Source organism: Copidosoma floridanum, unplaced genomic scaffold, assembly GCF_036245765.1.
Source record: "Copidosoma floridanum isolate Cflo_tuat_1 unplaced genomic scaffold, Cflo_Japanese_pri ptg000025l, whole genome shotgun sequence".
NCBI classification, from domain to species: domain Eukaryota; kingdom Metazoa; phylum Arthropoda; class Insecta; order Hymenoptera; family Encyrtidae; genus Copidosoma; species Copidosoma floridanum.
In genome coordinates, this window is record NW_028321902.1 from 2,462,750 (window position 1) to 2,489,784 (window position 27,035).

The window sequence follows — 27,035 nt, forward strand, 5'->3', positions numbered from 1 at the left end:
TTGGGGTGGGAATTTTTTTCAATTTTCGCGAGAACGTTTTGGGCAGTAAAAACGCGGAGTTGCCGCGGGGATTTGCTTTTTAATAAGAGGAGTGGAAAAAAAAGTGGCGTGCTAGGGTGTAAACTTTAACTGCTGGCTGTGTGTTTTTGCATGCAAACGCGGGGCTTGATGAAGGAAACTTTTTGGCCGGAGATAAGCGCGAAATAAAGGGGATTTCGGGTAATCGTCCGAGTCAACAGAGATTGTTGTTTTAATCGGTACTACTTTTTTTTTTCTGTTGTGGGTTTTTATAGTGTTTTTTTCATACAAAGTTCTTTATTTAGTGGGAAAACATAAAATCATTGTTGAGAGTAATGATGCGAGTTGTCAAGAAAGTTTAAGCCTATCCAGAGTATGGTAGGTAAGAAAGGACAGTCTTGCGTATTTTCATTATATTTGTACTCTAGCATATACATTTAATGAATCTCAAGCCAGATGAAAAATTTTGTTGATTAAGAAAAATCACAAATATGGAAAAAATATAGCTATAAATCCAAAGTTGTGTTCTAACAAAACTTTACAAAACTTCTTCCTTACAAAACTTTAGTTTTTAATTGTAGTGATTACACATCAATTTGAGATTTATAACAGTTAATCCAAGCCTAACCAATTTTATATTAAGAGTTTACTTACATTACATACATAATTTGTAAAGTATGTTTGCAGTAACAATATAAGCTCACAGTTTTTACTGCATTAATACAAAAAGGGATACGAAAACATAAATGTTTCGTCTTTGGTTTTATGGCAAAATCACAGCTATGAAGTTTTTTTCTACCTAGACTTGGGGACAATTATTTAATAGATGCCTAAAAACTTTGAATAAAAATTTATTCTTAACAAAACACCTTTTTTTGGTGAAAATTTTTTCAATTTATTACTATTCACGGTACAATGTGAAACAAAGTTTTTCTTCACCGAGGAATTTATTGTTAAGTATTTGAAATAATTCATCAAAATACTTTTTCAAACTCCTTATCTCTTTATTTTTCAGATGTTATTTAATTGAAAAAATTGCAATGGATTTTTCTTCCAGAAAAAATTTTGTTAAGCACTGTGCTATGAGGTCGTTGAAAAAAAAAAATTTAGGCTCAAATATTACATTGCATTGTAATAAAAAATCAGAAAAGTATCCATGCCCAAGTCTCACTTACATGGACCTTCACATAACGCACACAGCCTTTGATTTATCATCCATCCCTTTCCTTTCTTTTTTTTTCATTCTCCATGCACCCGAAGTTGGATTTAATTACCCTTCCAAGTGCGTCAATTTATGCGTACAATGCTCGCAGTACCAAATTTATTGATCGCCCCGCGAAACCCTCAAAGGTGCGTAATTCACTGCATCCCCCCCCCGGAAATCCCACTCCCCGCGTATTGTTGCGACGATTGAAAATTTTAATTCGCATTGTTCGACTCCTCCCGAGCCTCCGCTATGGCTCGTGACTTTAATGAAATAATGAGGAGCCCCGGTTAAACGCGTAATCAACCCGCGGTTTTTGATTTATGGCTGCGTTCTGTAATATCGGCGCGCGCCGATTTATCATTTGTCCCCAGCAATAAAAAGATATCAATGCTCCCGGGCATTCATGTAACGAATCGATGTTCATTTGATTTTATCCCGTTTGCATTTGCGAATATTTATCGTTAGTTGAAAGAAAATTTTAATTTTGGGTTTTTACTTTTTTAGCTTTTGGCATCATTTGCACTTCCTTGAGAAAGTCAAACTGAAATCCTTTAAAAATAAATATTTATGAAACGAATACGAAAAGTCATACAAAGTAAATACAAATCGTTATAAAATACAAAAAAAAATCATAAAGCCCTCACATTCAATACACACGACAAATAACCCCTCAATTCATTCACTCTCAAGAAAAAAAGAAAATCATCACCATTAGCGTGGCTAAGCTCTCATTTTTTTCCGCATCGACTCACCCAATGAAAAATAGAAGAGGAAAAAAAAAAAAAAAATTTCAACGTCGCCGCATCGATTCTGCCTCGCGTTATGTTTGTGTACCAATGCACACACAGTCGGTGCCCTCAGGACTCTGGAGCACAATTTCAACGTTTCATTATATTTTTCCCTCTCCCGCGAAAGCTACTCTGTTATTGCGTTTCAGATACGCTTACTTTTCCATCCGCCACCGTTGCGTTTTTCATCTTCGTCTCTCTGCCTCTCTAGTCGGGTTTTTCCTCGCTCCGGCGGCGGTTTGAAATTAAATTTGTAAGAAACCGAGATTGAGTTTGATCGGCGTGACTGCATCATTCCGCGGGAGAGACTTGATTTCGCGCTTAGCGGGGCAACTGTTTCGAGCTTATAAAGAACATCTACCCTCCGATTGATATTGAATTACGAACATTTAGTTGTTTTTTGTTTTACTTTGCATTTTTATTGTATTTTCAACGCGAAATTTTAAAATTGTATTGATCAATGCCGTTGGGAAGGCTAATACTTAAAAATTTTTTTTTTTGTATATTTACGCATTCTTCTTTATTTTAACGTATTTTTCAAGAAAAACAGTTCTACAGTAACTAAAAACTGCGAGATAGGCTATGTGATTTTGTATAGATTAGCACCTCAATATTGATCAAATTACAAACTGATATGTGCTGCATAACTTTTTGTAAACTTTTTAATTCAGTACTCACAATCACAAAAGACGTAAACAAAAAAGTTTGTGCTGAAAATCAGGACTCTTGGGTACAGTTCTTAAAGTATGTATGATTTCACTTTATACAAGTAGATCTTTGAAACTAAGGAAATCACTTCGTAACTACCTCCTTTCAAAAAATAATCACGAAACTTGGGCATTAAAATTAAAAAACATTAACAAGTCTCATCACTCTGACCTCCTAACCTACGAAGTTCCAACAGAATACTGCAAACAGATAACTCTGGAACTCTCAGAAGTGTTATATGGAGGGTCGAAACATTCATCAGACCACAAATGTCCTGCGAGACGATGGGAAAGACAGCGGGACTGAACTTTGGCCCGACATAAAGCCGATCCAACTCTTCTCGCCGCACATGCCAAGTCAGGTGGGGGCAGCCGTACCGTATAAGAGTGGAGACACCCATAGACGTGCACCACATCCAATGTGGTTGAGACGAGGACCTTTAAATCAATTATCGGGGCTTTTCCAAAGTCTTGGCTCAACTCCGTAGTTCACGAGCTCCGTGTGTGTGTGTGCACTGGTGACCGACTGTTTGCCCGCGTCTAATTGAATTGTTTTGCGGATTTGCGATTCAGATGGGGCGTGTTGGGTTGTGTGTGAGCCAGTGAGGTTTCGGGCTATTGGGTTTTTCGTAAGAGGGTTGCGATGGATTAGTTCAGAGAGAAGACAAAGTTTCGCGTCAAGTGTTGCTAGACGATGGGCAACGAGTCGTTTGGTCGAGCGCAAACTGTTTGATGTGTTGGCATGACGTTTTTGTTTTAAATCTTATTTTTCATTGTAGTATTTTTAACACTCTTTTGGTGGGAATGGAAAGTGGTATTTTCCACACAAGGCATTACCAAAGTTTATGGAAAATATTTCACAGATAGAGTCACTTTTTTATACAAGTATAAAAATATTTTTTTTAATTTTACCATTTTTTTCAAAATTTTTAAACACATTTTACCAGTAAGTTGCATTATTAGCTCCATAAGTGTTATCATAATAAATTTTTTTATGCATTGTATTCATAGACTTTAAGTGGGTGATACTATACGTGATAAGTTAATATTCTTAAGCAAATTTAGGTTGTATGAACGATGAAAAGAGTCTTAAGTAGTTATAGTCGGCGAATAGTCAGCCATGGGTTAATTTTATGTTTTTTTGCTAATAAAATAGGCAACGATTTGAGTCGTTAGGTCGAGTGCAAACTGTTTGATGTATATGTGGGACATTTTTTGTTTTCAATATTATTCTTCATAGTAGTTGGCAAAAAATTATATTTTTCACACTGATTTCGTGGGAATAGAAAATCGTATTTTACATACAAGTTCTTACCCAAGTTTATGGAAAACGTTTCTTTTCTTTAAATATAGAGTCACTTTTTTATATAAATGTGAATATTTTTTGTGAGCATTGAAAAAAAAATGTACCATGTTTAAAAAAAATATTCTTGTATATTTTATCAACAAGCTGTATTATGGTATTCACACCACAAGTGAACTCATAATACATTTTCTTATGCATCGTGTTCAAAGACTTTAAGTACATGGGTGATGCTACAAGTGATAAGTTAACATTTTTAAACTAAATTTGGGTGGTATGTACGATAAAAAGAGTCTTAAGTAGTTATAATCAGCGAATAGTCAGCCATGGGTTAATGTCTTATTTCTTTGTTTATAAAATGGACAATGATTCGAGTAGTTAAGTCAAACAACAATTATTTGCGAATGGATTGTTATAGATTTCAATTTGTGTTTACAAAAGTTTGTCGAAAATATTATTCTGACAAATGAAAAAAAATTGTACTCAAGTTAGTTCTAACACATACATTGCTGTAAATATTAAATAATTCATTTCGGTCATCTTGAAATGAAACATCGAATGAGATTCTATATTTCTTTTTATGATACAGCTTAATTTTAGTAATCAAACTTGAACGTTTAGGTTTAAAAATTTTTCAACTACAATAAATGCTAAAAGACGACAATATTTTTCTACTCTATGCCAGCAATATTCCAGCTACTCTTGCGGGAATTCACCTTTTCCAGCGTTACTACGTAAATAACTATTTGCGCTTAATGGAAAATATATGAAATAAAATATATAAACACATTATTAATACACATCGATGGTGACTTGTAAAACTGTATTCTTTCGGTGTACAGCTGCGCGATATGATTCTGACGCTTAAAGCTGAAGGGAGAGATGGCGTGAAAAAGGGGTAGGGGCACGGTGGTCCATTAATCACGAGACTTATCGCCCGGCAGCTCTATCTCGGGCGCAAAGTGTTACACGCCCGTCCATCCGTCCGTCTCTCTCGCTCCTGTTTCTCTCTTTTTGCTATCGTTTCTCAGAATTTTCGCGATGCGCTCTCCTCTCGCTTATTTATAACGGAGGACGGGGCAAAAGTTTCTTATCAGAAAATTAAGTTAGAGTCTCTCCAACTTTTCTTCCCGTCCGTGTTTCTCTCTTTTTTTTTTTTTTTTTTTTTTTCGCACGAGTTTGTTGTTGGTACGTTGCATTTTCTTGTAACACTGCGGTTCTAGTTTGAAATCGCTGACTCGAGTGTAATGTACTTTTGCCATAATGTTGGACAATTATCGAGAAATCCCACAACTTCGAGGTGTAATAATCAAGGGGTTATTTCGTTTTCACGTGAATTTTTGATGGTTTCATAACGATTTCACAGGATTTTTATTGATTATCTTGGAAAAAAAAGTTTCAACAGTGAGTGTATTTTTAAAATTTTATGACGATTCAAGCTCACTTTGTAATGTTTGGAAAACAATTTTTTTTTTTTTTTTTAAATCGGCGTTTACATGAAGAAAACAGCAATAATTAACTCCCATATCAGGATAAATCTGGATACATTTTTTAGCATAAAAAAAATTGATTCCCGAATGACGTACAATACATTAATTTGCATGTCATCAAGCTTCAATTTTTATTCTATTGATTTCCGATACCATTTCATAACATGTAAATTTATTAATTTACAAACGACTTTAATGATTTCAGATTGATTTTCTTAAGGACTTTAAATAAATGATTTTATGAATTATCAATTTCTGTAAAGTATGAAATGCAATTCAATGAAAAAACACTGATGCAAAGTTACCTCCATCCCAAAAAAAGAATTCCCTTTCCATTAAGTCATAAACAACTACGAACCAAGTCCACAACAGCTCAGGCCGCGTATTTTCTGTAATTCTGTAAAATAGTCTCACGGTGGATATATAACACTCGCAATCCTAATCGCTTTCCGATAAAAAAAGCGTGTATATACGCGATCCCTTTTCTCGTAATGTTGGCCTACAAAGGATAATGGACTCGTTGGGAAAAGGCGGCACTGTTGAACAACGCGAACTTACCCAGGGATTTATTTGTTTACGCACATTTCTGCAACTTATTTTCGACACTTTGGATCGATTGGGGGTTCTATGTTTTATTATTGCTTATGAAATAGATTTTTCAAGTTAAAATAAATTTCAATAAAGTAGTGCAACAAAAACAAGTTTTTTTAATTATTGACGTGTAAATAATAATTACTAGTCATGGAGATTATTGTACAAAAGATTTTGTTTTCTTATCACATGAAAATTTTATTGTACAATTGTGTTAGCGTGTTTCATTTGAAACAACTCTAGTTATTTACTGTTTATCAATATTTTCATGAAATGGTTCGTGTAAATTTTCATTAATACTATCCTATTCTCAAAAGATCGTCAACAGAAGGTTCAAACGAGCCATTCCCATAATCGAAAGCTTAAAAAAAGTCCCAGCCACGTTTTCGGACTCGAAAAAATATCCTTCAGTAAACCAAATCGCCGTACCCTTTCCAGAGCTCCACTAAACAAGTAGGTAGTGAAAAACAAACAACACGCGCTTTATGGCTTATTACTCCCATTACACCCAAGTGGTGTATAATGTATACGTACGCGGCAATAATACGCTGCGAGAAAACGAGGTCAGACAGCCGGTTCGTACACATATATAACATGCATGTGTGAGGAAGGCGGGGAGATTGTTTCGCGATTATGTTCCGGGACAACGGCGGTCGAATTTGCGAGGCCGATCGGATACGTAAGTATATATTGCACGGGAAACTGCGTGCTTTCGAGCTTTCGGTAAGTTCTTCTCTCCTTTGCTCCAAGAGGTTCTGCTTTTCGTTAACGACCGGCTTTATGCATTTTACGTGCGAACGAAATTCTTTAAGATTGCTGTGTGTGACTGAGAAATTGTTTTTTTTTTTTTTTCTTTTTTCTGGGTGCTTATTTTTGATGACAAGTACGAAAATTAAGTATTTCTGACTGATGCAAAAGATTTGTAACAAATTTTCTGAAGCATCATGTATTGTGGGGTTGTATTTTTGAAAGCCTCACGTGCGATCTTATGATTATTCTTAAATTATTTATCTTTTTGTTTTATTGATATACTACTGTGTCAAAAAAAAAAAAAAAAAATTTCTTACGTATTATTTGATTTGCAAACGTATGTGTTAAACTTTCGAATATCATTGTATTAGCTACCAGTACAGATAATTATTTTCCCATAAATTTTGATTATTAAACGATAGAGCGATGATAATTGTTTAGAAAAATTTTTCGTCTTAAAAATTTACGTGAAGTATGATTTGACGCTCATTTTAATAAAATGTACAGCCTTTTTTATTACATTGTTTACTGAAAGCGTTAATGCAATAGTATGTAAATGTTTTTTAAAAAACCTCGACTACCTACGTTTTCTATATTATCCAATGTCACAAAGAATAAAAAGACTTAAGTAAATATTTTTAAGAACAAATAGTTCCTATTAATATTAATTTGTTGAGAACTTTTTCAATGAGATCACGCAGATTCGTAGTAAATATTCACTGTTTGATGTCGTCAAGACAAAATCTGCGTGAATCAGTGAGTAATCACAAAAGAATCAGTGGAAGTCTGATTGTAATCAGTGAACTAATTAAGATTTATACTGAAAAATGAGTGGCTTCACAAAAAAATCAATAGAGATTCCACTGATTGGGCTCGAGAGAATATAGAGGTATACCTATGTACAGGAGCGAAATCACAACTTTTTGACCCCAGCTCGAAACAAAGCCTGAGGCAGTGAAGGGTCATCGCATCCCTTCTCAAATTGCAATTCCCTGACGCGACTCTTGGGAAAAAAAAAAAAAAAAAAAAAAACCAGCAACCGAACCGCGCTTTTTATCAAACGGAACGAAGAGTCACGACGTCGAGTCGCGCACTGGGAAAAGGGGGACAGCTGCTTATTAACACGGACATACCCACACCTGCGTGACAAAAGAGAAAAGAGTACAGTGGTGGTGGTATAGTCCGCAAGTTCAGCAACCAAACAGCGTGACATCCTTACTTCCATTTCGGAGCGCGTTGCATCCGAGTGTTGCGTAGTGTCCGGTTGTACACACAAAAGAAAGGGAAGAAACAAGGTGGTCACTACGGGGCTTTTAATTAAGCGAGTCGCCCACTGGTTGGTATATATATATATATATATTTTTTTTTAATTCAACGCGAGTCCGTTTATTCTTAGCAGTTCTAATTAGCGGGGAATTTTTGTTGGATAATTGTTCCTTTGAGCAATGCCACGTGCAAGGCAACGCGCTGTCTGTGATTTACCGTGCTTCGTCCGAGATTTTATGGGAGGAGGAACGATGAAAAAAATCGTGGGCTTTTTCGGTGTGAGGGTCTTGGTGTTTTTATTTTTTTTTATTTTTAGTGAAAATTCAGCTCTGGTGGTGATTCAGATTAACAGCATGTAAGGGTACAACTACGTGAATCAGAACTTTGGAAATTTAGCTACTAAAAATAAATAACATGTATCAACCGTTTAAAAGAGTACAATTTTTTTCATCATAATAAAATGGTTTGTGGAGTTAGATTTCACTAAAAATTTTAGTGTCACAGTCAAAATGTTGAAATATTGTATCATACTCGTACATCCATCTTTTCTTACCATCACTTTTTAAAATAATAAATTCATCAAATTAATTTTAAATGGTAGGAATTTCTTATCATCCCTCAATTATTATTGGTTTTTTGCTCTTTGAACTATTAAAAGAAAGTTAAACAATTGTATTTAAACGTGATGAAAAATTAGTTTCATCATAAAACAAATATAATTTTTACGCTGTTTAATCCAAAAAGTACCAAAGAAATTGGAGAGTAGTAGTTCTTGAACAAACTTCATAACGGATTTTTTTCCATTACGGACATTACTTTGACGTTTTGGTTGAATATTGAAGCTTTTAATTACTAAAAAATCGTCGTTCTTTTCAGTGGACAATTTAAAATTCCCCAAAGCTTCAATGTAGCCGTATAATTTTCAATATATACTCATTATGTACGAGAGCAGACTACGTGCAGTACCTTCAAAAAATAACTGAGCACATTTTCATTATGCGCGCAAATCCTTGTACACACAATTAATGAACCGTGACTCTACAACAAATATTTCATTTCCTTGTTTTTTTTGTAAATATATTTTGAGTATGCAATAATTCGTGCATGACGAAAATACACACACAACATAATCGGCTTGTACGTACAATATATCGAGAAGCCTCTTGAATTTTCAATAAAATTTATGAATTTTTCAAAAATTCGAGACCGACGTTAGTGCCCCTGCACACATACTACCCTCGACATCCCCTCACTGAGGGTACGCATACTCCAAAAGTTCTCAACTACACTCAAAATTTCGTTCGCACAAAGGAAAATTCATTACAAAACCCAATACCGCTTGGTTAAATTGTTCCAAACCACGTTATCCAATTAATAAATCAATAACAGCCCACTACTTGGAGATACATTGTAATTTTGAAAATTCAGCATTACATGCGAACTTTGATCAAAGTGTTTATTGTAACACAACTGAGAAACGAAAATGAAATATTTTCGACAACCCTCGTAAGACTAAAAGCATGTGTTTTACCACTCGAAGGGGGGGGATTGTAGTTCATTGTCTCTTCAATTAACGCGACCAGAATAAAAAAAAATCTGCTGCTCCATACGCTAGAAAAACGTGTACTTTTTTCACGATGAGCAACAATCGGCCAACACGCGTTTGTGTGTGCAATATGTGCGCACTATATTCATGCGCCGTGTGAGGGTCCCCTTGTATTTTACGATGAATATTCATGCGCTGCTCTCACGAGTCGTGTTCCTCTCTCTCCTCTTTTTTTTTGTACGTGATTCGAAACGATGTGTATTTAATGTTCACTCGAGTAGGTGTATCGCGCATGTAGTTACGAGACTTGTGGGGGACGCGTTTTGGTACGTGTGATTTCACTTCTTGTGCGCGCGTGGTGAGTCGTAAATTTTTCGTGTTTCATCGATCGATGAGTAATCCGTTGTGTTTGGTGAAATTATATTTTTCGCCGTTAAATGAGCCCGCATGTTTTAATGATTGGTAAAAGAAGAGAGACGATACCCGAGGGAAGACTGAAATATTAAAAGTGCTGGGATATTAATGGATTCGGGGAAGTACGGTTACTGATATGATGGCTCGAATATGTTGATTAGAAATTTACAACCGAAGAGCGATTCACCTCTCGTGTCTCAATTATTGAGATTTAACAACCGCTGGATTAATGTTATGCAGTGGAAGCATAATAAATACAGTAAAAATATTTTTTTTTTTTTTTCCTATAACTTTATAAATTTTCATCGCCGAAGGAAATTCGTTTTGAAATTAGTTATAAGTTAAAAAATAACACAATTGGACAGTGCCAACTTGGTGATATGGAGCACAATTTTTCCTCTTTCAATGTTATTATAAAAAATTCTGACAAATAGTTGATGTGCGATAAAATTTTTATCCATGAAATAACTTTCTAAAATTATTTAAAAATTAAAACAAGCTATAAAAAAAAATAAATGTTTTATAATAGTTTGCAAAGTTTTAGACGAAACATAAGGTTTTGTTTTTAAAATTCTTAAATATAAGCACACGATATGGCCAATTGAAATAAAATGTCTACGGCTCATACGGAACTCCTCATTTACATATTGATGATTTTTTACTATCAGATAAGAGATCACTTCATTCTTTCACATTCACTTTTTTCCAAAAATGTAATTATTAAAACTATGTATATATTTTTGTATTATTTTTTACTTTTAGATTGCATTATTTTTTTTTATACCGCTTCGAAAGTGTTTCTACCTTGCAGTGTTATTTTGCTTACAATTTTTTTTTACAAGTACTGTATTACGAGTTGCAGTAAAAAAACAATTTTCTTACAAAAATATTATGTTTTATTTTTAGTAAAAATGTTGAAACACAAGGTATTCGAAAAATCATTTATGCCCAAACCTGTCAATGATTTAGTTGATTTATATTTGAAAAATAAGATTATTGCTAAAGAACCTGAAACTTAAAAATTTCTAATAGAACAACGTTTGTACGGAACAAATAAAAAAAAACACATTGGACGCGAAAAATCTATCAAATCGAAAATGCAAATCCAGTCGATTTCCCATACACGTGTAGGATAAAGAAAATAGAGGAAGAAAAAGTGAAGGGGTGGAACAAACGATGACGGAATCCTCGAGGGACAGATAAGTCACGACAATACAGCTACGACAACCTCGTCGTCCGCATCACCGTGTGAAAGAGAACGAAGGCGACTTTACGGTTTTCCATATAGACGAGGAGATCAAGTACGCAGACGTGAGAGGAGTAGGGAGGAACGATCGCGAGATGTAGGAGGGAAATGAAGCGTGCATGGATTGCAGATTTTCAGCTCCTGGAGTTATGGCAGAAATTTTTATTTTTTTTTGCTTTGGTTAAAGAATTCAAGTTCAGTTAAGGATCTCATAAAAAAAGTTATTAAAATTTATTTATTAATTGATATTATCTCAATGGCACTTTAATGTATTTTATTCTAAACTAACGAAAATGATGTTGTGAAAATGATGATTAGTTGGGGAAAAAAAGCATGCCCTTATTTTAACGAATTTTATTGAGTTGAATAATAATTTAATACACACAGATAATAAAAATGTCAAAGTGTCACAATAATTTTTACTATTCAAACAACAAAGTATACTTTTTAATTTCAATTAGCCAGAAAAAATCAAACCTATGGTACCAAATGAATTGTTATTTATTTGTAATTTTACTTTTTTAATGAAAATTATTAATAAATTTGCTAGTTTTAAGTTATATAACTGACGAAAAAACTTCACTAAAAAAAAATATTTAGCTACCAATTGTAATATGTGCAGGAAACGTTGCAAATAAATTATAAAAAATAAAGCCGAGCACAATAAATAATAAATAAAATGCCCTGGAAAAAAAAAATAAAACAAATCGTACAAGGACTGCCTACACAGGGACAGAAAAAAAAAAAGAAACCATAATACGTTCAAACAGCTCACGAGCATCAGCTGTACGTTCAACTTAAAAGACAGAACCAAATAAAAGCAAACGACCGGCAACCGTCACACATGTCCTCGATGAAAAAAAAACCCTCATCTCAACTCGATCCAAAGATGCGCAACATTGGGCTACCGAATCTCCTCTCGACGGCAAACAAATAAGCACGGCCTATTGAGAAAACTTGACAGCCAATCCAAGGGGACGGCGCCGGATACGAGCACCAAGAAATGACACACATCTGCGCGAGAGGATATACATATTTGTTTCCGGGATGCATCCCTTTGTCTGCGGATTTTTCCGGGCGCTCGAGTTCCCAAGCAGCCGTGAGTCGACGCGCGTGCAGGTAGTATAACTTAATCCGGCTTATTTATGCTCCGCGGCGCGCCTATGCACTCGGTCAACGAGGGTTTCTATATCGCGCGCGCGGTGAAGGGAAGCTGCATGAGAGTTTGATGTTGCGTAAAGGATCCTTAAAGGGTTCTTTATTTATTTTTTTTTTTTTCTGTGTGTTCGTGATTTTGGATGAGTTGCAACATTTTTCTACACTCTGTTGGCTGGGGAGATTTTTGGAATTTGTGAGAATGTGCCGGGTACCTTCACTTCCTTGCGGAGATTATATGTTTAGTTTACTTGCAAAAATTTCTCAAGTGCGTAAAATTTCATCGTGAGCTTGACACGACATTTTTTTCGATTTTGTGGTCTGTGCTCATTTTGAGGAATTTCGCGGTACTGACTTTTTTTTTTTTTTTTTTATTTCATCGCTCGAAAAATTGAATACCGAATTCCTGGAGATTTTCATCTCGTGGCCGCTGTACACAGCTTTTGCGTTTTTGTAATATTTGTACGCCATGCGATTGCTTTTTTTACATCGGTTTGATTCATGTTGCGATAGAAATTTTTCCTCGCGACAAGGTCTTTTTTTCGTGTGGATATTCGAATATATTTTCTTTGTTGAGGTCTGATCGGTGTTTTTTTCTCGTTGTCGAAGGAAGTAGGACGTTCTTCTTTTTTCTGGTTCAAGAAAAATTTTTATTAAGATATTTTTTTATCGAATTACATTTTAAACAACTACACCGTATTTATTCATCCGATGTATATTTGGATAGTAAAAGGTATATATAACCGAAACGTAGTATTATAAAATTTAGACAGCCAGCAAAAGTATTTTAAATATAATTTTTTCAATTTTTTGAAGAAAATTTTCATTATTTTTTATTACAAATTTTTTATTAAATATGCTTTTATCGCTCTACATTTATTAATTATTAATGTTACTTATCAGTTAAATACATTATTCTCCTATGTCTCATTCTAGATTTCTTTTTATTTCAAATAATTTGTAAAATTCTTATTTTTTATTTCATAAAATTTGCAAAAAAAAGAACTATTAATTATTTATATTTTAGAAAATAGTTTTAGATAAAAACAGAATTCACGTGATTAATCGATTATTTAAATGTGTAATCATTGATCAACAATAAAAGAAGAACTTTGAATGCTTCATTTTTATTTCATTTTCCACTATAAATTATCATATCTTATTTTAATTATTATCACTAAAATTTATACTCGATACAACATACATATATTTTTTAAAATAAGTGATCAAATATTTTCTCTTAAACTTATCTTAATTCAGATTAAATTAAGAATTTAAAACAACTTCAATCAAATGAAGTATTTACAATTCCTCAAACACTGTCCACCGCTGCTTATGAAATGACTGATGTTTACGCCACATCAGAGCGTAACGTTGGCAATAATAGCCGTAATGACAATAAAACCGCCCTCGTTATCATTACGGACTAGCCGATGGTCGTGTACAATTGAATTAATTACCTACTATATGCAATTGCCATTACTACACGCGATCGAATAAATGCCCAAAATTATTATTAGCTGATTGCAATTATCGCTTTAGCAACTACGGTTTCGCTGTTTTCCACTTGTGTCGTAACAATCACGCGAATCAGTACGGCTCGTTGTGGTTTTGTTTGAATCAAGTATTAATAATTCATAAATCCGCAAACTCTGCTAACGATGAAAAAAAAAAAAAAAGAAAGAAAAAAATTGAGCGACAAAACCACCACACCGAGCAGTATTTCAATGAAAATTCTACAAAACCACCCTCTCCCGTTCTTATCCTCCGATACATTGCGCACAAACTCTCGGCTTCCGTTAGCCATAAATATACACGCCCTACACCCAGAGCCAACGAGCCTTACACGCGTCTCGTTGTCACACAGCGGCCTTTCCCCCCTTGTCTCCACACCGCATTGTACATCCCCCCCCTCTCTTTTAAGCGAGAATCCTCCCAGTAAATCAAAGCCAAAGCCGCCGACTGTGCCCGTACAAACCCACACGAGTACACACGGCTATCTCAAGGCCCAACGAGCGAACGGAATCGCAGTTCACCTGCATACTCGACCATACCCCGTCTCCCCTGGCTCCTCCAAGTCCGAGGCAGTTGTATAGGCGCGTGGAAACAGTCAACGACACACGTGAGCCCCGATCGTCGTGAATCCATCCATTGGGATCGAGCGCAGCTCACTGGAGGGGAACACGCCACGCTGAGTGTAAATTTTCATTTTCCGAGTAAAGCGTGGGGAAATTACTCTTTAAACAGGGGTTTTTTTTTGGTATACGTAGGTTACACGGTCACCTTTCGATTTCCGATTCCAAAGAGGGTGGGTTTTATCGCCCTTGGAGCTGGGAATCAATCTCGGATACCGAAAGGGAGGGATGGATAAAAAGGGCATGGTTGGATAGAGGTGCTTCAGTGATGGATGGGTAAGGGGAATGTGCTTAGCCCATGACATCGCGTTTGACCCTCGTGGAGGTGATTCGATGAACGGGGGGGTGGATGTGTCGTCACGTCATCTGAGAATTTAAATAAGTACACAACTCGAGGTCAATGGTGAACGGTTTATGCGGCAGTGAAAATTGACGGTTCTGGGGTGTTTCAATTTTGAAGTTGAACAAAGATGTACGCAGAATTGGGGTGAAGGAGATTAACTTTGAATTTTCAAGCGAATGGGCTTTGTTTAATTTAATACTAATATTTATTAGGAAAACCTATTGGTATGGTATGGACACTTGGCATCTGAAGTTCAACTTCTCGTGCGTGTACAGAGTATGCAAAGTGTCCGATTTGAGTAGACTTTATTTTTGGCCTTTAGTAGTAAACAAAGTTTAACTTCTTGTAGGTGCATATAGCATGAAAGGTACTTGACTCGAGTAAACTATATTTTTGACACTTTGTGTGTGAAGTTCAACTTCTCGTGCGTGTTCAGACTGTGCAAGTATCCAATTAGAGAAAACTTTGTTATCGATTTTTAGTAAGTGAAGTTCAACTGCAACTGTAATACATCATTAAAACAAGGAAGAATAACGTTGCAAAAGCTAAATGAATTGTATTGTTTAACTTTTTACTTTAGAACGCTACTTTTTCTTTTACTAATAATCAAGAAATAACCCTTTTAATGTATAATAATAAGACAATGGTTTTCTGCGTTGTTGCTCGTAAACCGTCACTGCTACTAAAAAAAAGAAAAAGAAACAATGAACCAAAGGTTTTCATTGACTTGTTATTTATTCACCATCATCATATTGTATTCACCTCAAATCAACGGCTGGAGCGGTCGACCGGTCAGAAAAGAGTTTCACCTGTCATTGTTTTGAATTCGCGTGTAAAAAACGTGCATCTTTCCTACAGGCTGAAAAAAAAAAAGAGGATCTGACCCGACCGGAAGCTTTCAGCCGGATTGATTTCCAGCAGGAAAGTGAGAACGTGAAGGAAATGGAAAGAAACGTGCCAAGGGAGACTCGCATCTCTTGGGAAATGTCGTCGTCGTCGTCGTTGTACCTATACGTATATATATATATTTTGAAGAGTAGTAGCTCGATAGCCTTCGAGGCGTCGGATCATCGCTGAATTATCGGGAAAGTTATTACCACCACTGCCGCAGCAGCCAAGGAAGTCTTGAGACTCATCTCGTCGCGAGCGTAGTTGCGGTTTGGTTTGCGGCGAACGAGCTGCTCCTGCGATTTGGTTTTGGTTTCGATATTTTACTGTTCGATGGAAAAAAAGAAATTTTATTGTTCCGATAATTGTGTGGAGCCATTTTTTAAGAATATCTCAGATAAATTTGAAAAAAAATAGTCTCTCTTTTTTATTTGGTACTGTTACAATTCTCTCTCGCAAAATTATCAATTCACCGTCTTCGTATGATCAAGGTTTTTTGTTTGCACTCTTTTTCTCATGTAGAGTAAGACAGCTTTTTCTATATGATCTTTTTAGAAAAACTTTTTATGATAAAAAACGGACGCTTTTTGTTTTGAGTCAGGGTTGAAAATAATAGTACATACAATGACATTCATTATGATTTTGTTTTTTAAGGGTAATTTTAAAAAATTCAACCAACTAATTTACGTACTTAACTTTATGTATATTTTCGTTAAAAAAAAAAATTTTTGAATACATTGTCCGTTCGTAATCTGTAATTATTATATTATACAATGATCCCTTATTTTTGTCATTTATAATTAAACACCATATGTTTAATCAGAAATTACAATGGATGATCGAAATTTTCCTTTAATATAATTACAGTAAAAAAAATTTTTGTGGTTGAATTCACAAAACATATAATAAATGTCATAAATAATTATACATTAAATAATATAAATTAAAGCCTAATTTTTGTTATTTTACGTACTTTTAGTTTTTGTTGTACAATAGTTTTTGTTTATTATTAACTTAACCGATCAAATTAGGTAGTACTTATCAAAATTGCATTTATGATTTATAAATCACAGAAAGTAACGTGGTAATATTTTTCTTTAATTTCAATTAAACAATACAACCACGTAACGCGTAGCAACGGATTAATTAAAATTTTCACAGCCTTGTTTTCGCCAAAGTCTAAAATAACGCTGGCACGTACACACTGTGTGTTATGCATATGAAAACAAACAAATTACTACGAAGCTACCAAGCAAAGCGAAAATAGCGAGCAACACCATCGGGTAAATCGGCACAGGGAAAACATCGTTAACAATCCCAACCCACCAACTTGCCCGCAAACTCGGTCCTCCAGGCACGCTCATCCGGTTAATTCCACCGAAATCACAAAGACGCGTCAAACACTCGACCCCCGCGCCTCGTCTTTGCTGTTGTGCGTCCGAGTAGGCGATGGTAGATGCATGAAAGGCGCGATGCAGAAATCCGAGGGTGTAAATACACTGCACTCGTGCAAGGCGAGTGAGCTGGTTAACGAAACGAGGCGCTGGAGCGTGTGTTTATTGGCGGATAAGGATGTACGCCCTCGTTTTGCTTTGTGTAATTTGCGCGGTCCTCTAGCTCCTTGGCGTTTCGTGGATTTCGAGCCAATTTTTTGTTTTTAATTAATATCTAGCAAACGCTGCGTTATGGAAATTGGTTGTTGAATTTTTGGGAAATCGAGGGATGCAAAATTTAATTGATGAATGTTTAAGAGTATTTTTCCTGTGATTACTTTCAAGTATATGAAGCAATTAAGGATGATTTTTAGTTATTACTTTCATTTTAAAGGATAATCGTAAATAATTAATTAAAAACTGTGTAATATGTTCGAATTTTTAACTGAATTTCATTATCTGTAAAATAATTTTATTTGTATTGAATTGTTTAATTAAAAAATAAACAGATATTACACTAATAAATAAGTGTGGTTACATTACGTCGATTGCATGGGAACAAAAACGAAAGGATGACATCAAAATTCATGACAAATGAATAATACGACTATTTGACAGATTTGGCCACAATTATTGGGAGATGTGCAAGCTTATCGATGGAAATTTTTCTGAACAATTGAATGCACAGTTATTCGCGGAAATTCATGCGACTTATAAAAAGTATTTTTAAAAAACTTCAACTAAAACAGTACTTTTTATATGTTTTGAGATAGTTAAGTTTATTAAAAAACATTTTAACCAATATTCTAACAACTTTTTTTAAATACTCGGACTCTAATTTGAAATACAATACATTATTTCGATTAGGCCAAGTCTTGCAAAGTTACTCGGAAATAGTATAGTTAATAAAATAACTGATGCATTAAATAAAAAATAAAAAAAAAAAAAACATTTTCGACAGCCAAGCAAACCAATGTATTATACGATACGTAGTCAAAAGCGACTCCCCGTAATACGATGTTCATTCGTTTCATCCTCGTATCGTCGGAGATCTTATTATTAATGAATTCCCAGCCGCGCGTACAAGCGGCCCACGAAGGAATCGAGCCCTCCGGAGTCGCATCTATAAATCCGAAGGTAACAAAAGAACAATGTGGCCCCGCAGCAGCGCAAAACCGGAGCATCCAAGATTGCACGCGACGGCGTCGCTAACGGAATAAACAATGTGTAATAACGCAGGGGCGCTGATAACTGGTTGCGGTGGGGGAGTGTACCAGGATCTCGTAAAGTCGCCCGCGAGATAACCAGTGTCTCCGCCCATCCGTTGAGAAACGAGTGCAATTGTTGCTGTGGACTGCGCGTGGAAGGTGTATATATATATATGTGCGTTGTATGCTTTTTCGGGTAAATTATGACGACGAGGGAATTGCGATCGTCCGCGATTTGCGGGGATATTGTTTGGCTTCGAGCACTTTTTGGCATCAAGTCAAAGTACCTATTCGTAAAACATGTCCCTATTTATACAACACGGGAATACATGTGTATTTGCGGAACTAAAAATTACGGTGTGTCTGATGATTCTTTTGCATCTGTTTTTTATTTCAATCGATTGATGCTTAACGAGGGAAAATGTTTTTTTGATTTAAAAAAAAAAAGTTAAAGAAAATTATGTGCCCAACGTTATTTTGTAAAAGTTTCACTATAATTTTTGTGATTTTAAGTTGTTTACAACGCGATTTTTGTTTCTCATGTTTTTTTTTCATAAATTAAAGAAAACTTTTATTTGTATCTAATAATTATCACTTGTTATAAAGTGACACTTTTTTTTTGGATCATCAATTATTTTTTGCTATCAATTTAATTGATAATTAGCTCGAAGAAATTTTAAAGTAGATCCTTAATTACTTATATGTTAGTTAACTTTAAATAAACTTTTTCTCAGTGATGACTTTTTTTTCATTAGTCCATATTGTACAATGAACATCAAGAATTAATTAATATTTATAATAGTGCATAACACTTAAACTACATAAAAAAAGATTATTTAAGATACACATAACTTACATGTTTTGTAACTTCATGGTAAATGTTTAAATGATTTTGAAATATGTATCCAACTTATGTTTGAATGGGGATTTTTCAGTAGAAACATAAATAATTAAACGTAAAAAAAACAATCCTTCAACATAAAAATCCCTTTTTATAATCATTTGTTTAGTCATAGCGCACTTAGAAAAATAAAAATACACAAATTAAATTTTTTCCAATAAATTAAGAGAAAAGAGCACTACAAAAATAGTAATTAAATTTCGCACAAGAGTTAAGCACGAAATTGCAAAAAGAAGAAACAGGTAAACTCCAGTGGGATTAAACTTTCAGCGATAAAAATACACAGCTAAGATTATAAACGCGGTCCGAGTCGAATTTCAAAAAGCAGCGCTACGCGACGAAACGACGGATTAAAGACCGGCCGCAAAAACAAGCGCTCGGCCCGTGGCGCGACTTAAGCCGCTTAATTATGAAAGTTTAAAGACGTTTCGCGCGCGACCCGCCTCCACCCTTTCCTGCCCCCCGAAAACTAATTGTGGAACTCTCGTTTCGTTTTGCCGGCAAAATCGCACCGCGGCCCACTGGTAAGATCAGTCGAACGGGAATAATTAAGTTTTTGATCTCCAGCGGCGAGGAAAATGCTCGACTGAAACTTTGATTGTGATCGGCTTTGGAGATTTTGTCGGTGCAGTGTGCCATCGATAAGATCAAATGAATTATCGAAAAATGGCGCCAGCTGCGGTTTCAAGAGCTCGAGAAGGTGTTGGGGCTGCTTTATAATTTTGCACTGTTTTCTTTATTATACTTTCTAGGTGAAAGTTTTAAAGTTCGCAGAGGCCAGAAGTATCGTTTTTAGATCATTTGGCTCTGTTAAAAATGGCATTTTTTCATTCGCCGATTGCATAACATAACCCCTTCCTTACAATAAATTTTCTACTTTATGAGTAATAGGCTACATAAGTTTGAGTGCATTACTTCTTAAAATCATTCAACTCGCTAACTTTTAGTATAGCCAGTGCTTGACAAAGAAAAGGATGGATGTGGGAGGTATACCATAACCTGTTAACTGTTGATTTCAAAAGCTAAAAGCACTGCCACTTGCATCTTATTTTGTTCAATGTGAACTATTTCACATGAAATTTTGATGGCAAATCAAAAATGTATGATCTACAATTATAATTGTTCACTTTTTGCAGGAAATAATATTACAGGTCAGGGCGATTCGATAGAAAGTGGAGATTATAACCTATAACTAACATTTATATAACGACAAAACTTGTGTTTGTAATATTTTTTGTGGCGTAAAAACATCAGGTAATTCCATTAGAATGAAAGGAAATAAATTATAAACCAATAAATCGATGTAGGACAGGCAGCCTTGACTGCTTCCAAAGAAACTTGTTGATTCACGTCCTCATAATATGTTTCTGAAAACGAAATTCAGTGCAATCCCGTTTCCGCAGGTCAAAGCGTATTCGTCTTGAGACGCGTGGGAGAGGTTTTAGTTCCAGTGATTGCCGCATAATGCTTTTTTACATTGTAGAATGGCGCTAAATTTTCGCGGTTTTCTATTGAACACGTAAAATGGCAGAGGTTTTAGTTTCAACTTCAGCCACTTCATTTACTTTTGTAAGGACTCTTCGGCGCTAATAATCGCGTCTCATAGCGAATACCTGATGTACAGCTGACGAAGCCCAGACCAACGGCAAGGAAAGGCGAGCCAGGACTTTCCCATGCTGGACTACTATTGTAGACATACACACGTACCCGAGCTCTCAAAGTCAAGCAAAGTATACCAACGAAGCAGCCTTCGACCATATATATACTCACGGTTTACCGAAGACTCGACGTCCAGTGCGGCTTTGAGTGACGACGCTTTCATGCTCGGGGGGGGGGGGGGAAGAACAGTGCTTGACTACGTCGGCTGTATATGATATGGGTAACTGGATCGGTGCGCATCTCACGGTCGGAGAGGTTATTGCTCTTTTTTTCTCTCCACTGCACTTTTTCGGAATTATTCTCATTCAAAACCTCAATTCGCTTTTGCGTTATTTTCATTCATGAGGAGTATGATAAAAAATCAAGTTCTCTTATTATTGGCAGCAGTTTTTTTTATCCACTGCCTTCTGCAAGTTGATGCAATGTTAACATTGTTGATGTTAAGTTGCACGAGGGCACTTGAAAGTCTTAAAGATTCACAGACAATGGCCCAAACGGCCAAAAGTCAAAGAACGAGCGAGTGGGGCAATTCATCCCCAACCCCTAGACACAAAAGGCGGAGAGAGAGAGAGAGAGAGTACACACCTGCCAAAGAGAGTCGATGGCAGTAAAGAGCCCCACCCCAGTGCAGCCCTTTGTTAAGTCCTCGGCTGGTTTCCCGGAGTATAGGCATGTCTGACCGAACGCTGACCACCACCACTTGCTGGCTTCTCTTTGGAACACACAAAGCTACTCAGAGGCGCGTGCGTGTGTAAGCGTGTAATGAAATTTCTTCGGCCGAGTACGCGTAGATCTGTGTGTATGTGTGTGTACTTGTTTCATAGAAGTTAATTATTGATGTGCGTTTCTAAGAAGGGCTCGAGTATGGAATTACCTGGTGGAGTTGATTGAAGTACACTCGGGGAATTTCAACGCTCGTTCGTGTAAGTACTGTTTTCGTTGAATTTCGCTGGTGCTCTCGTTTACTGGAATCTCTCGTGCACGCGAGATTTAATTTTTGTCGAGAATCCGTGTACTCGTGCGGATTTTGAAATTCATCGAAAGTGCAGCGCGAGCATTTTTGGTTGTTTTTCAATTTAGTTGGATCGAATGGAGAATTTAAATCGTTCGTGCGGGTCCTTTTTTTTCATGTATACATGTTTGACGGACTAAGTGGAGGCTTTTTGTTCGTTGTGGGATTTATAAAACAAACAATGTCATTCGTATTCCGGTTGTTCTTTCCATGTCATAAATTGCAGGACAATTTTTTTCGTCTCAAATACCATTATTAAAAACATCTTAAGTAATTTTATTAAATTCGTTTCAATTTTTTTTTTTAATCGTGAGACGTTTTCATAAATAAAAATTTGACTACATTTATCTTTATTATTATTCTATTAGGGTAAGAAAACATATGACAGATGATATTTGTGTCTAGAAAACTTCCATGCCATGACCACTACGATTAATTTTTAAAATATATCGTAAAAACGAATGCCCCTAGTATAATATACGTATGTATTAAATCTAAACAATATTGTGAAATGTATCGAGGAAAGTATATCAAAACGAGTTAAACGTGAGATTCTTCAATTAATTTCTGAGACAATGACGAATATCTTGTTAATATTTAATTTTGGGGAAAGACGTATTAGTGCAGTTATAGCTAAAGTTTTATATGTAACTCTATCTAGAGTTGTGTTTGCAGTTGGAGGAATATTGTTTCCTTCACGACAACGTGATATAAGAATAAAACTGTAAGATATTCAAAGTTTCTTAAAAACAGACAAAATTCTTCGAAGTAACCATAATCTCAAATAATTATACACAGGTACGCCAACTTAAGAATCACAAATTAAATCATATCCAATCAAAAGCATTTTCTGTCTAAAACTTCGGCTCGGAACAAGGGGTCCAAAACACCCATCGAAATTTGCACGTACACCACCTGCACACGAAACTCGGTTACCCGCAACGACGACTCTTCTCAACTGACTTTCCCTCCTCTCCAAAACAACGCGCACTTTGTCAGAAATACACGTACACAACGCGCACACGCACAATTTTCCGCGAACGAACAACAACTCGTGTCAATTTCACCCCCTCACCCCCGGAAAGTTACTCTCAACCCTTTCCGCGAAAGCACCGTACTTGCGTTATACACGCGTTAACTGCGCGAACGACGAATTTTTACTTCCAAAGTCAGACGACGGGGTGGAAATTAGTTTCATTGACTCTCGAGAGCCAAGTCGGAGTCGCGTCTTTGTCACAATGGAGCCGAGACGGAACGGGGGAAAACGTCAAAGCCAGACGGAACACTGCCGCTGCTCGTTTGAGTCGCCTCGAAAAAATATACACCCGCCGTTCATTAACGAACTCGAGATGCGTCTTCCTGTAGCTATCGAAGTTTCGTTCAAAGCGCGCTATTGCGCGACAAAGTCACCTTTTCTTTTTTCGGTGCCTCAACGGATATTTCAACGCATACTTTAGTCGAAAGAAGATGATAGCAAGTACGTATCGTTGATTAAAATTTTTAGTGTCCAAAAAAAAACAAAAATTAACAGAAATAAATGTAGCTTCAGTACAACGAGTTTTTGACTTATCCACGTATAGTCCACCCAAGCGTTCATTATAAAAAATATTGAAGTGATTTGAAGTTATCGTTTTTTTTTGGAATAAACTTTTTTTTTAGTGAGAAAAACACACCTACATGTTTCATTGATACTCATGGTTGTGCTCAACAGCTCGTTTGGAAGTTTTACACGTGATGATCGCAAAAAAAAAAAAACAGTGTTCCTGGACGTGACATGTCCCCCTCCCCTGAAATTCATTAACGGGGGGCGAATATGACCGCAGAAATTTCAATCCCGACCGACCGTGAATCCACAGTAGCGGGTAACTTCCGAGAAATCTCACTGCACTACCAGCATCCCTTTGACGGCGTGCTTGCTCCATTAGCCGTGCCGGCAAAGGGATTCGCCGCGGAGATATTGCTCTTTGTGCGCGCGAATGCGGGCTTGGCATCGGCACGCCGGGCTGATTGAAATCGAGCTCAGGACCGGGGATATAAGCGCCCCGTCACCCATACGGAGTGTATCGAAGAACCTCGTTAATAAGCCTGTGTGCTCTGCGGTCCCTGATGGTAATTAGCCGATGGTTGGCTGAATTGACCGATTAAGCGTGCGATTATACCATTAGTATTTAAAAAAAAAAAAAAAAAAATTGGTAAAGGATTAAAGGGGAGTTGACACAATCGAGTGTACTCGCGAGATACGCCCAACATACATTATCGCAATACCAACGACGGGGACGAGCAACGCACGCACTCCTTAATTAATTCACACAGGTCCCAAACGTCAATTGCCATCATCAAAACTAATTAATCAACATTCGCTCGTGAATTCGTCGTGCCACTGTCAATCAATAATCGACAGGCTGGTGCGTGTGCGCATGTTTTATTGAAAATGTCACGTGTTGGAGTACAACCGTTGCCAGTTGCAATGCACACAAGAGTATATTGTCGTTGCTACCATTCCAAAAAGCAATGTGCTCTATGGTAATCAATATTCCACGGTGTGGGGCTTGATCTGCGTTTCCTGGCGTAGATCATAAAGGGAGTTTCTAACGAATACTCAGAATGAAAATAATTTATAAACAATTAACTGAAAAAAAGACTTGTAGTTTAGTTCTTGATGAATGAAAGTAGAACTTGTTATCTACAAAAACGATGGTGACATATTGCTTAATTGATCGTACGTACACATAAATAATGAAATAATGTACTGACCAGCCAGTCTTTGAGTTAAAGGAGTTTTAGTAATGAAGTTTCAAAAATTCAGGTCATTCAAAAATTTTCTTTTGCCTATGTACGTAATGAGAGAGATTTTACTTATTTTTTAGCGTATATTTTAATCAATCCCTAACAATTTTAATTATAAATTGATTAACACGTTTAGGTATTAACACTGTCATCCCTTATTGTGAATATTACAGAGTGAATTTTAATAAATATTTTTGGAAAAATAAAAATAAGATGACTCACACAAATGGTAGAGAACCAGGTTGTTCTCGGTGCTGCCTTTGTACCTCTGAAAGGCCTGATTGGTCGGCGCAAAGACCGTGACGTGCCTGTGCATCAGCGTACTGTTTGCGATTGGATTGTTTTCCAACAGCTGGTAGAACTGCAAATGATAAAAAAATATACATGTTATTATTACAAATTTTTACATTGGGTGAAAAAATGCGTGTCCGACCGATAATTGACTTATACTACTCGTTACTTTGTGTTTACAATGTTTGAATTTAAAAATAAACGCATACTGGACTTTTGAATGTTAACAAGTCTTATAGTTTAGTTTCTTATATGGTATTAAGTATAAGTTTCTAAAAATTCAGTGATAAACAATAGTTAACGAGACTTTTTCGATAATAAATCACGACAATGTCAAACAAGATAATTGACGAAGAGCTTTGTATCTAGAAACTCAATTGGCTTCCTTCAAACAACGTGGTATCAAAAAAAGATATTGTATCCTTAAAATGTGAAATTTAAACCATAGGTAAAATAATTTTAGCCACTTATAAGAGATTAGAGGTTTCTCATTTTTCTTGGGTCACAAGTACAGTTAACATTGGCTAATAAAAGCTTATAAAATTATTTTGTCGTCCCTAAATTATTGAATTCTTACAGTAAGAGTATAACTAAAAAATTATTTAGAAAAGCTTGCAACTACCGATCACAAAGTATTTTCTATGATTTTAATGCCTTTTTCAATATTCTTATTTTTATATTCAACTCTCCAAAACTAAGACAGGTAGTCAGATAAAATGTGTCTCTGTCCACGACAGGAAAAAAGAGCATCGCCTCTGTAACACGACCATGAGGCCAAAGGGGGAAACTTCGTTAATTATCAAGATGCTATCAGTTGGCCCTTTTTCCTCGTGCTTTTTTTTTTTACTTTTTACATCGAAGAAAAGACGACGAGCGCACCAAGTATACACACACACACACGAGGGAAAAGTCTATCCACTTTAAATTATCTCTTTTAGATATGGTCTTGACGAGCCCACAAAGAAGGTGGTGTGGAACGGGAGAAAAATAAAGGACACGCGCATGAGGGTTATGTCGCGAGACAAGATCAAAAAGAACTGGCTTGAAGCGAATGTACACGACTTTGAAGGGATGTACCACCATCTTTTTATCGAGCGATTTAGTGCTTTTTTCGCGACCAAGCACGAATATTTTTCAGTTTTTTTTTTTTTTTTTTTTTTTTTTAAATAATTTTTTGCTAAAGTTATAATGCGTTATTTATGCTACAACAATTGAATTTATAAATACTATTTATAATACCCTCCTTAAAAAAATTGTTTCCATCCAGTAAAAACAACGCATTACAATTTGAAACAAAACCGCATTTAAAGGCATTTCATTAGGAATACTTCAGAATAAACTTTGTTACCTAAAATGTACTGCCCAAACAAAGTTGTTTTCCTAATATTGGATTGTAAATAGCAATGTATAAAGGATGGAAAAAAAAACAAATTCAATTTATTTTGTTGTTAAAATAATTATTCCCTAGACAGTAGAATGTACAGTGAGTATAGTTGGGAATTCGATTGATTCGCGAAATCAATTGCGACGTGACGTGCACGTGGAAGCCGGTTTATTTTTTCTTAATTGCAATATAATGCGTGCGTGCGCGATCACAGTGCCCAGTGTAGTGATGAAATCAATTGGTCGTGGATGGGCGTAAGAGCCGCGGGCCATTCGAGTCCCTCGAAGAGCACACGTATCCGACAGGCTTGTACTGGCCAATTTTATATACTTCGATTGGATTATACATCAATTTGCTTTTATATTAGAATTTTGGGCATTTAGGTGCTGATGTGCGCAAAGGAAAGTGTCTGGCTCTGATGAAACGTAGAGTGGCTATTTCGAGGCAATTTGGGCTTCCTCTCTGGTTCCTGCACACATGAGTTTTGAATTGTGGGTGCGTGTATTCTATGCA

At 36.0% G+C, this 27,035-nt stretch overlaps 1 protein-coding gene across 2 annotated transcripts in view; it reads right to left on the reverse strand.

Annotated features, from left to right (window-relative positions):
• The window catches only part of Fas1 (fasciclin 1 Fas1 domain-containing), a 328,849-nt gene that overhangs the window by 72,432 nt on the left and 229,382 nt on the right, over positions 1 to 27,035 (reverse strand). For both annotated transcript variants that reach the window (XM_089595538.1, XM_089595537.1), the window contains exon 2: positions 25,070 to 25,208. In XM_089595538.1, coding sequence (XP_089451664.1) covers positions 25,070 to 25,208 — 139 coding nt within the window. The remainder of the gene's footprint in view (positions 1 to 25,069; positions 25,209 to 27,035) is intronic.